The sequence below is a fragment of the Bubalus kerabau genome, chromosome 12 (genome assembly GCF_029407905.1).
Source record: "Bubalus kerabau isolate K-KA32 ecotype Philippines breed swamp buffalo chromosome 12, PCC_UOA_SB_1v2, whole genome shotgun sequence".
Taxonomy (NCBI): domain Eukaryota; kingdom Metazoa; phylum Chordata; class Mammalia; order Artiodactyla; family Bovidae; genus Bubalus; species Bubalus kerabau.
In genome coordinates, this window is record NC_073635.1 from 3,139,752 (window position 1) to 3,153,646 (window position 13,895).

Genomic DNA, 13,895 nt, shown 5'->3' on the forward strand with positions numbered 1-13,895 from the left:
CATGGTGTGCCTCCTCTGTGCTCCCCTTGCCTCTCTTTCCCTCTGCTCCCTGTGTCTTCCCCCTCCTCCCCTGTGTCCTGTGCCTTCTCTTTTCTCTTCCTTCTTCCCTTCTTGTCCTTCTCTTCTTTTATCCTCTTTCTCCTTTTCCTCCTTCCTCTTCTACTCTTTTTCCTTCACTTCTATATTACTTTTATTATTTCTTGACTTCAGATAGATTGTTTAAATGATGTAAAGAACTGTTAGGACTAAAGTGTCTATGTCCACAAACTGAGATTTTACAGTATACCGGGTACTGTTAGCATAAGTATTCTTTAAAGAAATAGCACGTATATTTCTTACATAACCATCATTCTTTATATTTGACTGTAATTACTTACTGCTGTATGTGTTTGGCCACCAGAAGTTCATTTACTTACACTCAAGGCAGAGTAGAGTTGTAGTGGTTAAAAGCAGTCTGGATCCTCATCCTTGCTCTAGCACTCTACCATTTAGTAGATGTGAGACCTTAGACAAATTGCTTAACCCTTTTCTGCTTCAGTTTCCTAACTTACAGAATATAATAGCAATAATACCTACTTTATAGAATGACGTACATTAAAACTAGCTAATATTAATATTTATAACAGGTTATATAGTACCTGATGTGTATTAAGCACTATATAAATGTTTGACAAATAAATATGATCATAGGGTTATTATGAGGAATAAATGAATATGTAACATGGTTTGTGCTTGCTGTGTGGTGTGTAATCAGTAAGACACTTATAAAATGTTACTGCTTGCCTAGAAGTAGTGACTCTGGAGCGTAGTAGGTTAAGCTACTAATTTTGAGTTACGTGGGTTATTTGCTGTTTGCAGTTTAATTTGTAATTTTCCAATAGCCTTGAAGAAGTCTTAGAAGCTTTAACATCAGCTGGAGAAGAAAGAAGAATTGACAGATTTTCTTCTATTGTGGAAGGTCTTCGGCACAATTCAGTTCAGTTGCAAGTAGGTTTCATGTTTATCATTAATACGTTTTGTAAATGTTTACTGACTGACTTATATTTAATAATAACATGTGAAGCTGTTCAGATCAGTTCAGTTCAGTCGCTCAGTCATGTCCAACTCTTTGCGACCCCATGAATCGCAGCACGCCAGGCCTCCCTGTCCATCACCAACTCACAGAGTTCACGCAAACTCATGTCCATCGAGTTGGTGATGCCATCGAGCCATCTCATCCTCTGTCATCCCCTTCTCCTCCTGCCCCCAATCCCTCCCAGCATCAGGGTCTTTTCCAGTGAGTCGACTCTTTGCATGAGGTGGCCAAAGTATTGGAGTTTCAGCTTCAGTATCAGTCCTCCTATCTGAAAAATTGAGAGTTTTCATGAGTAAAGAGACTGGGGTACACGTAGAGATTTTCAAATATTTTAAGTGCTCCCAAAACATCATGTTAGATTGAAACATTATAGTACCCAAGTTACCTATCTAATATTCATTTAATTTTTCTTTCTTGACACAATAATTTTATTGCTCTAATTTTTGTTATAGCCATTGCTAATCAAACATGAGTATCTTTAAGGAATTATTTTAGCCTGATTTCTATCTTCAAATTTTAAAAAATCTAATTGGTGTGGTTGTGACCTGGCTATAGAGAATTTTTAAAGATCCTCAGATGATTTTAATGCATAATAAAATTTGGAAACTGAGGTTGCTAATAGATATGAAGTAAATCTGTTTTACACTTAGACATTATAGTTTTAAATTTTATTTTAAAACTGTATACTTTAGCCATTTAATTGTTCTCAACTTGGTAGGAATAGAATAGCCAGATCTTAGTGTTAAATTAATAAAAATGAGCATGATATTTGATGACAAATCAGGAAACGTTCAGTTAGTTCAATCGCTCGGTTGTGTGTGACTCTTGCCAGCTTGCCAGGTTTCCCTGTCCATCACCAACTCACTGAGCTTGCTCAAACTCATGTCCATTGAGTTGGTGATGCCATCCAACCATCTCATCCTCTGTCACCTCCTTTTCTGACTACCTTCAATGTTTCCCAGCATCAGGGTCTTTTCAAAGGACCTGCTCTTTGTATCAGGTGGCCAAAGTATTGGAGCTTCAGCTTCAGCATCAGTCCTTCCAATGAATATTCAGGACTGATTTCCTTTAGGATGGACTGGTTGGATCTCCTTGCAGTCCAGGGGACTCTCAAGAGTCTTCTCCAACACTACAGTTCAAAGGCATCAATTCTTTGGCTCTCAGCTTTCTTTATAGTCCAACTCTCACATCCATACATGACTACTGGAAAAACCTTAGCTTTCACTAGATAGACCTTTGTTGGCAAAGTAATGTCTCTGCCTTTTAATATGCTATCTAGGTTGGTCATAGCTTTTTTTCCAAGGAGCAAGTGTCTTTTGATTTCATGGCTGCAGTCACCATCGGCAGTTACTTTGGAGCTCAGGAAAGTAAAGTCTGTCACTATTTCCATTGTTTCCCCATCTATTTGCAATGAAGTGATGCAGTCAGATGCCATGATCTTCCTTTTTTGAATGTTGAGTTTTAAGCCAGCCTTTTCACTCTCCTCTTTCACTTTCATCAAGAGGCTCTTTAGTTCCTCTTCACTTTCTGCCATAAATGTGGTGTCATCTGTGTATCTGAGGTTATTGATATTTCTCCCAGCAATCTTGATTCTAGCTTGTGCTTCATCCAGCCCAGCATTTCGCATGATGTGCTCTGTATAGAAGTTAAATAAGCAGGGTGACAATATACAGCCTTAATGTACTCCTTTCCCAATTTGAAACCAGCCTGTTGTTCCATCTCTGGTTCTAACTTTTGCTTCTTGACCTGCAATACAGATTTCTCAGGAGGCAGGTCAGGTGGTCTGCTGTTCCCGTCTCTTTAAGGATTTTCCATGGTTTTTAGTGATCCACACAGTGAAAGGTTTGGTGAAGTTAATAAAGCAGAATTAGATGTTTTTCTGTAACTGTTGCTTTTTCTGTGATCCAATGATGTTTTTCAATTTGGTCTCTGGTTGCTCTGCCTTTTCTAAATCCAGCTTGAACATCTGGAAGTTCTCGGTTCACATACTGTTGAAGCCTTGCTTGGAGAATTTTGAGCATTACTTTGCTAGTGTGTGAGATGAGTGCAATCGTGTGGTAGTTTGAACATACTTTGACATTTCCTTTCTTTGGAATTTGAATGAAAACTGACCTTTTCCAGTCCTGTGGCCACTGCTGAGTTTTTAAAATTTGCTGATATATCGAATGCAGCACTTTCACAGCATCATCTTTTAGGATTTGAACTGACTCGCCTGGAGTCCCATCACCTCCACGAGCTTTGTTCGTAGTGATGGTTCCTAAGGCCCACTTGACTTCACATTCCAGGACGTCTAGCTCTAGGTGAGTGATCACAGCATCGTGGTTATCTGGGTCATTAAGGTCTTTTTTTGTATAGTTCCTCTGTGTATTCTTGCCATCTCTTTTTAATATCTTCTGCTCCTATTAGGTTCATACTCTTTCTGTCCTTTATTGAGCCCGTCTTTCCATGAAATGTTCCCTTGGTATCTCTAATTTTTTTGAAGAGATCTCTAGTCTTTCCCATTCTGTTGTTTTCCTCTGTTTCTTTGCATTGATCACTGAGGAAGGCTTTCTTATCTCTCTCTGTTATTCTTTGGCACTCTGCATTCAAATGGGTATATCTTTCCTTTCTCCTTTGCCTTTCTCTTTTCTTCTTTTTTTCAGCTATTTGTAAGGTCTCCTCAGACAACCATTTTTCCTCTTTGCATTTCTTTTTCATGGGGATGGTCTTGATCACTGTCTCCTATACAATGTCATGAACCTCCATCTATAGTTCTTCACTGTCTATCAGATCTAGTCCCTTGAATCTATTTGTCACTTCCACTGTATAATTGTAAGGGCTTTGATTTAGGTCATTCCTGAATGGTCTCGTGCTTTTCCCTACTTTCTTCAATTTCAGTCTGAATTTGACAGTAAGGAGTTCATGATCTGAGCCACAGGCAGCTCCCGGTCTTGTTTTTGTTGACTGTATAGAGCTGCTTCATGTTTGGCTGCAAAGAATATAATCAGTCTGACTTAGGTATTGACCATCTGGTGATGTCCATGTGTAGAGTGTTCTCTTGTGTTGTTGGAAGGTGTTTGCTATGACCAGTGCCTTCTCTTGGCAAAACTAGTACCCTTTGTCCAGCTTCATTTTGTACTCCAAGGCCAGAAAGTAAGGTATTGCCTAATTAATGATTTTTTATAACCTTTCTGAGGATGGTGTTTGTGAATCTCCTTCTGATGGCAGCATTTGCTGATGGCAGTGATGAGCCCTGTGTGATTGGTGTCTCTGGGAAGTAGGCAGCTTTGAAGGTCTGAGTCCTGTGTGGTCACTCTTGCATGAGTCCAGTCCCTGGAGCTTCTGGAAATGAGCCCGTCCTTCCTCATGTGGGAGTGGAGGCTGGGCTGTATGTCTGCTGCTGACTTCAGTCCTGATCCTTGGTTGCTTGTGGGCTGGGCCCTGTTCATTCATACACCTTTACCCTTTTTTCCCCTTCCCTCCTTTCTCAATGGCCCCGGATTTCTTGTTCACCACAGTTCTAATGAAGAGTGAACCTGAAAGAACCTGTGTAGAGAAAAGCTGAGCAATCACTTTATCTGAATTTTCCTCTAAGACTCTTGTACCTTTAACTTGTAAAGTATTTGTGCAAATCCCAGTAGGTTATTAGATTAATTTTGGTAATTTCTGCAGCATATTAGATATTATCTCTAATTTTAAAAAATCTCAGTATAAAATGTGATAGTTACATGTAAAGTTTAAGTAAACATCTTTTTGTTCTAATACATGCTTTTCGTATTTAATGACACACATATACAGGAATGATGAAATGAATAGAATTTTGAATCACCCAGACTTGAATCTGAATCCAGCTTTTCACATCCTAGCTTAATGAGATTCTAGATCTCTTCCTCAATCTTTTCTATACTTCAGTTTTCTCAGTTTCAAGATGCGATAATCTCAGTACCTAGCTCATTGTTGATGCAAGGATTACATAGGATATGAATTCAAATGCTTAGTACACTGCTTAGTTCCTTAACAGAAGCATTCACTAAATGCCTGGTTTGAAAAGTATTTTAGTAAATTGAAAAGACAAAGTCAGTGGAGATTAAATGTGATCTTCCATTTTTTAAGCAAACATTACCAATGCTGATATTAAAATTGGTACTTAACTATGCACCATTTAATGAAAATTTATTAAAAAAAATTTATATTCACACATGAATGCATGCACAAATTTTTATAGTGGTTTTATTTGTCATAGCTCCACACTGTGAACAATCCCGATGTCCCTCAACAGGTGGGTGGTTACACTGTGGTACACCTGTACTTAGAATACCCTTCGACATTAGAAAGGATGAACTACTGATTTATATAACTTGCATGGATCTTCAGAGAATTATCCAGATTGAAAAATGCTAGTCCTAAAAGGTTACACACTGTGTGATTCCATTCTTGAAATCAAATGGAATGTGATTCCATTCCTGGAATCAAACTAAATTATAGAGAACAGTTCTCTAAGAACAATTTACTGCTTTACTGGTTTTCAAAAGTTTGTCATGGGGTCTGGAAAAGTGCTGGACATGTCTATAAATAATAGCAGGGAGGAATGTTGTGTGATTAAAGGTGTTCTGTATCTTAATTGTGCACATGGTTATAGAAATCTGTACATGTGATGAAATTGTGTAGAACTGTACATCCATCCACAGTTGAGTGTAAAGCTGGTAAAATCTGAAAAATCTCTGTGGATAGTAGCAATTTCAGCTTCTTGGTTTCAGTATTGTACTATACTGATGCAGGATGTTACCAATAGGAGGAATTGTGTGAGGAGTACTGAGGACTAATATGTATTTTTTTCCCCCAAACTTGCCATGAACCTGTAATTACGTCAAAATAAAAGGTTAAATCTTGATAAAATTGAGCTTCCAACTTTTTTTTTGCATCATTATTACATCATTTGATATTTGAAAGGTGTGAGGGAAAAGCTATGAAGGGCTTGCTAAGACCTAAGCCAAGTTCTGCCTAGGCACGTTACAGGGTTGACTCATTAAATGGGAAGTTTGACCTTTGTTGTTGTTGCTTAGTCACTAAATAGTGTCCAACTCTTTGTGACCCTGTGGACTGTAGCCCGCCAGGCTCCTCTGTCATGGGACTTCCCAGGAGGGTCAGTGGAGCGGACTGCTGTTTCCTCCTGCAGGGACTCTTCCCTGCCCAGGGACTGGACCTGGGTCTCCTGCTTGGCAGGCAGACTCTTTACCACTGAGCCACCTGAGAAGCCCTAAGTGGTTTATACTTTTTGGTTATTATAATGCTACTGTGAATATTTGTGGAGATGATATTTTTAAACAGCTGATAATTTGCCTTAGTGTTGGGGCGTTAAGGGTGGAGAGGAGGGGCCTGCAGCAGCCGCTTCCTGGACAGCTGTGAAGCCATGCAGTCAATTCACTTCTTGAGAAATTGTTACCAAGATGCAGGTGGCTGATTATATTTGCTTTTATGAAACCAATTGCCTTATTAATTATATTTTATGTTATGCTTAGTAATATTATTTTTTTAAGTCCTATAAACACTGAAGTTTCTTGATAAAATTTTTAAAGTTTAATTTTCATTGAGAAGTAAAGGTCATTAGCATCATTTAAATTTCTTTGTTGTTTTTCTGATAAGTTCAGGTTAAATTTGTGTGGTCTTGATTAAGAACAGACAATGGGAAGAATTTTGCTAAATTCTAATATCCCTACTGAATAGTTTTGTTGAGAGTTTTTACACTAATGGATGTTTCTTCTTACAAAGCCAACTATATGAAATAGCTAACAGGTAAGAAGTTAAAAGTAAAGATATTATTTTCCAGATAGCTAACTTAGGGGGAGATAACTAAATTCTTTTTCTGGGATTGCTTGTGCTCTATTTCCTTTGAAATCGTCAAACAATACTGTAGTAGTAATAGCGAAATATCTTTTCTTTTTGGGTGTTTCTCAATTAAATACAAATAAAAAATATTTTAGCACTAGCCAGTTATCAGTTTTCCAATAAGGCTCTAAGCACCCATTTTATTCCATTAGCTATATAAGTTGCACTTATTAAAATGTACTAGACAGGAGTGATATTAGCAAATCAAATAAAAAATAAACTTTGTCTCTGAATGAGGTAGAAACCAGTTGTTTGCCTTTAAATTGGAGAAAATGGGAGATAGTAACATTTAAAAAAAGTCCACATTGTTCTTTTATTGCAAAATATATTTATTCCAAAGTACTTTTTAAAGGACGTTTGTTACATTTTCTTGAGTCTGATAATAGTAATTATGAAAATAATGTGACTGCTTCTGATTTTGATAGAATTGAGCAGACTTCCACCTCTTTCTCCAAATAATATAGTAAGAAAGTGCCAAATTGAGTACCAGCAATAACTTAAAATTATTTCAGGATTTCAGTTCGGTTCAGTCACGCAGTTGTGTCCGACTCTTTGCGATTCCATGAACCGCACTACTCCAGGCCTCCCTGTCCATCATCAACACCCGGAGTCCACCCAAACCCATGTCCATTGAGTCGATGATGACATCCAACCTTCTCATCCTCTGTCATCCGCTTCTTCTCCTGCCCTCAATCTTTCTCAGCATCAGGGTCTTTTCAAAGGAGTCAGCTCTTTGTATCAGGTGGGCAAAATATTGGAGTTCAGCTTCAACATCAGTCCTTCCAGTGAATATTCAGGACTGATTTCCTTTAGGATGGACTGGTTGGATCTCCTTGCAGCCCAAGGGACTCTCAAGAGTCTTCTCCAACACCACAGTTCAAAAGCATCAGTTCTTTGGCGCTCAGCTTTCTTTATAGTCCAACTCTCACATCCATACATGACTACTGGAAAAACCATAGCCCTGACTAGACGGACATTTGTTGACAAAGTAATGTCTTTGCTTTTTAATATGCTATCTAGGTTGGTCATAACTTTCCTTCCAAGGATTAAGCGTCTTTTAATTTCAGTTACTTTGGAGCCCAGAAAAATAAAGTCAGCCACTGTTTCCACATCTATTTGCCATGAAGTGATGGAATCGGATGCCATGATCTTAGTTTTCTGAATGTTGAGTTTTAAAGCCAAAATTTTCACTCGCCGCTTTCACTTTCCTCAAGAGGCTTTTTAGTTCCTCTTCACTTTCTGCCATAAGGGTGGTGTCATCTGCATATCTCAGGTTATTGATATTTCTCCTGGCAATCTTGATTCCAGCTTATGCTTCATCCAGCCTAGCGTTTCTCATGATGTGCTTTGCATATAAGTTAAATAAGCAGGGTGATAATATACAGCCTTGACGTATTCCTTTTCCTATTTGGAACCAGTCTGTTGTTCCATGTCCAGTTCTAACTGTTGCTTTCTGACCTGTATACAGGTTTCTCAAGGGGTAGGTCAGGTGGCCTGGTATTCCCATCTTTTTAAGAATTTTCTACGGTTTACTGTGATCCACACAGTCGAAGTCTTTGGCATAGTCAGTAAAGCAGAAATAGATGTTTTTCTGGAACTCTCTTGCTTTTTTTGATGATCCAGTAGATGTTAGTAATTTGATCTCTGGTTACTCTGCCTTTTCTAAAACTAGATTGAACATCTGGAAGTTCATGGTTCATGTATTGCTGAAGCCTGGCTTGGAGAATTTTAAGCATTACTTTACTAGAGTGTGAGATGAGTGCAAGTGTGTGGTAGGTTGAGCATTCTTTGGCATTGCCTTTCTTTGGGATTGGAATGAAAACTGACCTTTTCCAGTCCTGTGGCCACTGCTGAGTTTTCCAAATTTGCTGGCACATTGAGTGCAGCCCTTTCATAGCATCATCTTTCAGGATTTGAGATAGCTCAACTGGAATTCCATCACCTCCACTAGCTTTGTTTGTAGTGATGGTTCCTAAGGCCCACTTGACTTCCCATTCCAGGATGTCTGGCTCTAGGTGAGTGATCACACCATCATGATTATCTGGGTCATGAAGATCTTTTTTGTACAGTTCTTCTGTGTATTCTTGCTACCTCTTCTTAATATCTTCTGCTTCTGTTAGGTCCATACGATTTCTGGCCTTGATTGTGCCGATCTTTGCATGAAATATTCCCTTGGTATCTCTAATTTTCTTGAAGAGATCTCTAGTCTTTCCCATTCTGTTGTTTTCCTCTATTTTTTTTTTCCATAGATCGCTGAGGAAGGCTTTCTTATCTCTCCTTGCTGTTTGTTGGAACTGTGCATTCAAATGCTTATATCTTTCCTTTTCTCCTTTGCTTTTCACTTCCCTTCTTTTTAAAGTTATTTGTAATGCCTCCTCAGACAGCCATTTTGCTTTTTTGGATTTGTTTTTCTTGGGGATGGTCTTGATTCCTGTCTCCTGTACAATGTCAGGAACCTCTGTCCATAGTTCATCAGGCACTCTGTCTATCAGATCTAGTCCCTTAAATCTATTTCTCACTTCCACTGTATAGTCTTAAGGGATTAGATTTAGTCATACCTGAATGATCTTGTGGTTTTCTCCACTTTCTTCAATTTCAGTCTGAATTTGGCAATAAGGAGTCCATGATCTGAGCCACAGTCAGCTCCCGGTCTTGTTTTTGTTGACTGTATAGAGCTACTCCATCTTTGGCTGCAGAGAATATAATCAGTCATATTTCAGTGTTGACCATCTGGTGATGTCTGTGTGTAGAGTCTTCTCTTGTGTTGTTGGAAGAGGGTGTTTGCTATGACCAGTGCGTTCTCTTGGCAGAACTCTATTAGCCTTTGCCCTGCTTCATTCTGTACTTCAAGGCCAAATTTGCCTGTTACTCCAGGTGTTTCTGGACTTCCTACTTTTCCATTTCAGACCTTATAGTCTTATATCAGAAAAGAAAATATAAATGTAAATATGCACTTAAATGTACATTACTTTCTTTTCTCAATTGTGTCCTACAGAGATTTTCATCTTCAAGGAAAGTAATTCTCTCTGGTTAATTTAAGCAGAAAATGGGGCTGAGTACCTTACAGAATTTCTAGTAGGCTGTGGCCCATGTGTGGATATATGTAGCAGCAGGAATGCAGAAGAGGAGAGAGCAGACCACATCCAGGAATGTCCCAAGAGAAACAGCACTCATAATCCCTGCTTTGGGTGGCACTGGGGGGCTCTGCCACCCTGCTGGGAGAGCTTCAGCTACACCCCACAGCTTCTCTCACAGAGTTCAGCCTTCCTTTGTGTGATTAGCCTCTTGTGGTCCCTGTGTCTTCTGGAGAGGCGGGTTGGAATAAGGTGGATGGGCCGATCTCTAGTGTCTGTCACAGTTTGATTTTCATTTCTCTCCTCTAGTTAATTTTTCTATGTGTGTTTTCTCTCTTATCTTGTTCAAACCTGTGTTTTGGGGCATAGGGTTGATGGAATTGTGGTATATTTTTGTAAGGAATGGAATCAAAGTGTGGGAATCCTGGAGTGTTTTTTGGGGGCTGTTTTACTTTTCCTCTGCGCCTGTGTCCTCAGTGACAGCATGCTGCACCTTCCCTTCCCACTGTGTCTTCCTGATCCAGTCTTCCTGGACTTGAGGCTGGGAGGGTCAAGAGCACAAAGGATCTGTGATTTCTTGCCACTCATAACCTGCTGTGTTTGTCTGCCACCCTTGTAGGGGTGCTGCTGTCCGAAGACACGGACTCCTAGGTCTAAAACAAAGGACTCCCTTTACTCACAGGTATAGCAGTAGCTCGAGTTTCAGCTGTGTTAGCCCCAGATTCCAAATGGAGGGGTCACATTAGAGCAAAGACACTCTGGGCAGCAGTTACTTTGACCAGTACAGGCTGTGATGAGATTCGTTCAGTTTGTCTTCTTGAGTATTCGATGAAGCCTGCTGGTCAGCAGTGCTTCAAGCAGCAGGTTGAGGCTGCTCTGCACTACTGACCTTAGCCCTGCCTCTCAGATCGCAGATCCTGCCAGCCAGACATAAACCACTAGAGTCTATGTTGCTGCTGCTGCTGCTGCTAAGTCGCTTCAGTCGTGTCCGACTCCGTGCAACCTCATGGACTGCAGCCTACCAGGCTTCTCCGTCCATGGGATTCTCCAGGCAAGAACACTGGAGTGGGTTGCCATTTCCTTCTCCAATGCAGGAAAGTGAAAAGTGAGAGTGCAGTCACTCAGTCGTGTCTGACTTTTAGCGACCCCATGGACTGCAGCCAACCAGGCTCCTCCATCCATGGGATTTTCCAGGCAAGAGCACTGGAGTGGGTTGCCATTTACTTCTCCAATGCATGAAAGTGGAAAGTCAAAGTGAAGTCACTCGGTCATGTCTGACTCTTAGCGACCCCATGGACTGCAGCCTACCAGGCTCCTCTATCCATGGGATTTTCCGGGCAACAGTACTGGAGTGGGGTGCCATTGCCTTCTCCAGAGTCTTATGTTAGGACTCCAGAAAGCTTTCTTAGTTTCTTCTGTTGCAGTTTCACTGAACCTTAGGTTTGAATGATTGCACAGATTTTGTTCAGCAAGGTGGACATCGGGGCAACTCTTTCATCCATGACAGCCCTGACAGTGAGTTGAAGCTGATGAGTGCCTTCTGGGGCTGATGCCATGTCACTGACCACTCCAGGCAAAGCCAGGGCCATGTTCCTCAGGGCCTCTTCCTTTAGTGTCTCATGGTAGGGGTCTGTCTGCTGGGGCATGTATGTACTTTCTCTCCAGGAAACTTTCCAGAGGAAACAGAGTTGCCTCAGGGTAGAAGGATGACCACAGCTATCTAAGGCTGTACGTGTACAGGTCCTGATTCCTCAGACAGATAAACACCTCTTATGCGTGCCTCTGAGGTGCACGTCCGTGTTTTGTACCGAGAGGCAAGTTAACGCCTGGCTTTTGAAGGTGCAGGTGCTCCTGGGTGGGATGTGTTGTCTGTAGTTCTCGGGATCCCCCAGTTGGGATCTCTGTCAGTTGGGAAGCTGCTGGGTGACAGTGCTTTCAGTGAGGCCTCCCAGCTGGCTGGTCAGAACATTGAGTCCAATCTTTGTTTTTGAAGGGGCTGTGTGATGGCCTGGCAGAGACGGCAGCTGAGTCACAGGAGAGGAATTTTCAGCTTGGGGAGCACAGATCTTTCAGAATGGGCTTGGGTCTGCCTGCCCTTTGGCTGGAGGGTGGATGCAGTCTCTGTTCCAAGGTGGTTTGTTGTAAAGACAGCCTGGTAAAGGTCTTGCAGAAGAAAGGCGGTCTCCACCTCTACTTGCAGTGCTTTCAGACCCCTGAGAGCCCCGCGCAGCGTTTCCTGGCGGCGGCGAGCAGAGCCCTGCCCCTCCGCCCGTCTCCTGCGTGGCTTCTTTTCCCTCAGTCTGATGCTCTTGGTGGTGTTTCTGTACACTTGCTGTGCCTTGATGCCACGTGAATGGAACAAAGCCTTCACTCATTTTGGTTCGTGTGACAGTACACTAACTGCTGTTTAAAGGGAAACGTGTTTTCTAAAGTTTCTCATCAGAGAGGAGGAGAACGAGCCTCATCAGAAAGCAGATGTGAGTGAGGGCCTGTGGGGCCGCATGGCTCTGAGGGGTACAGTTCTGGTTCTCTGGTCTTCAGTGTGCTGATGCCAACCTGTAAGCAGCTTTAGTTTCTGAGCTTGATCAGAATATATTTAAATGTAAACATACTTTAAATATGGGCTTCCCTGGTAGCTCAGATGGTGAAGAATCCGCCTGCAATGCAAGGGATTGGATTCGATCCCTAGGTCAGGAAGATCCCCTGGAGAAGGGAATGGCAACTCACTCTACTCTTCTTGCCTGGAGAATTCCATGGACAGAGGAGCCTGGCGGGCTCAAAGAGTCAGATACAACTGAGCAACTAACACACACACACGTGCATACGTACTTTAAATAAACTTAAATCCTTCATTGCCTCCAGGTTTCTCAAAATTTGACTTAGTATTCTTAGATACTTACAGATAGCTGGATCTTTGCTGTATTTCTGTGGACCACTCTTATTTTTTACTGTTTATTTGTTCATTTGGCTGTTTTGGGTGTTGGTTGCGGTGCGTGGATCTGCGCTCTGTTGCAGGGTCCTTTGACACAGCGCAGGGACTCTCTAGTCTGGCGCTCAGGCTCTGGAGTGTACAGGCTCTGTACTCATGGCACATGGCATCCTAGTTCCCTGGCCAGGAATTGAACGCGTGTCCCCTGCATTGCAAGGTTGGTTCTTAACCATTAGGCCACCATGGAAGTCTGGACTACATAGTTTTTACTAATAACCCAAATCTTATAATTTCTCTTCACCCATTATTGAAGCACATAGCCATTATTCTACTTCTTTCTCTTTTTTTAATTGTGGTAAAATATATGTAACATTAAATTAGATAATTTGAAAATAATACTCTTGCTGCAGCTTGCCTTGTGGAACCAAGACTGTTCATCTGGGTTGGCTGGTGGAGCCCATGGGAAATGCAGCTCTGTCACACCTGTTGTGATGGGTGTCACAGGGCTGCAGCCGGGGCTGTTGGTTGTTTATACTCACTGCAGTCAAAGATTAAAAGTACATGTTCATGGCTGCTATAAAGACAGAGGTTTCTTAACTTAAAAAAGGAGAGGGGGGGAGCTTCTTCAGTCTCTGTGGATTTTGTTGAGTTCAATTACAGAATAGGTCTGTGACAGAGGTTTCTTAACTTGGGAAAAAAAAAAAGGAAAATAAAAGGTTTTTCAGTCTCTATGGATTTCATTGAGTTCAATTACAGAATAGGTCTTTGCAAATTTGATTGGATCAATTTTTTCCATTATACTAAAAAAAAGGAAGTTTTTCCTTTTTTTTTAATGTAAAAAATTGAGGGGCTTCCCTAGTGGTCCAGTGGTGAAGATGCCATGCTTCCAGTGCAGGGAGTGCAGGTTCAGTCCGTGGTCAGGAGGCTAAGACCCCACAGACTGCACAGCACA

At 41.2% G+C, this 13,895-nt stretch overlaps 1 protein-coding gene across 12 annotated transcripts in view; it reads left to right on the forward strand.

The window, feature by feature from the left end:
* Positions 1-13,895, forward strand: part of DIAPH3 (diaphanous related formin 3) — a 571,991-nt gene that overhangs the window by 178,481 nt on the left and 379,615 nt on the right. For all 12 annotated transcript variants that reach the window (XM_055541934.1, XM_055541925.1, XM_055541924.1 and 9 more), the window contains one exon: positions 882-987. In XM_055541934.1, the coding sequence (XP_055397909.1) occupies positions 882-987 (106 nt within the window). The remainder of the gene's footprint in view (positions 1-881; positions 988-13,895) is intronic.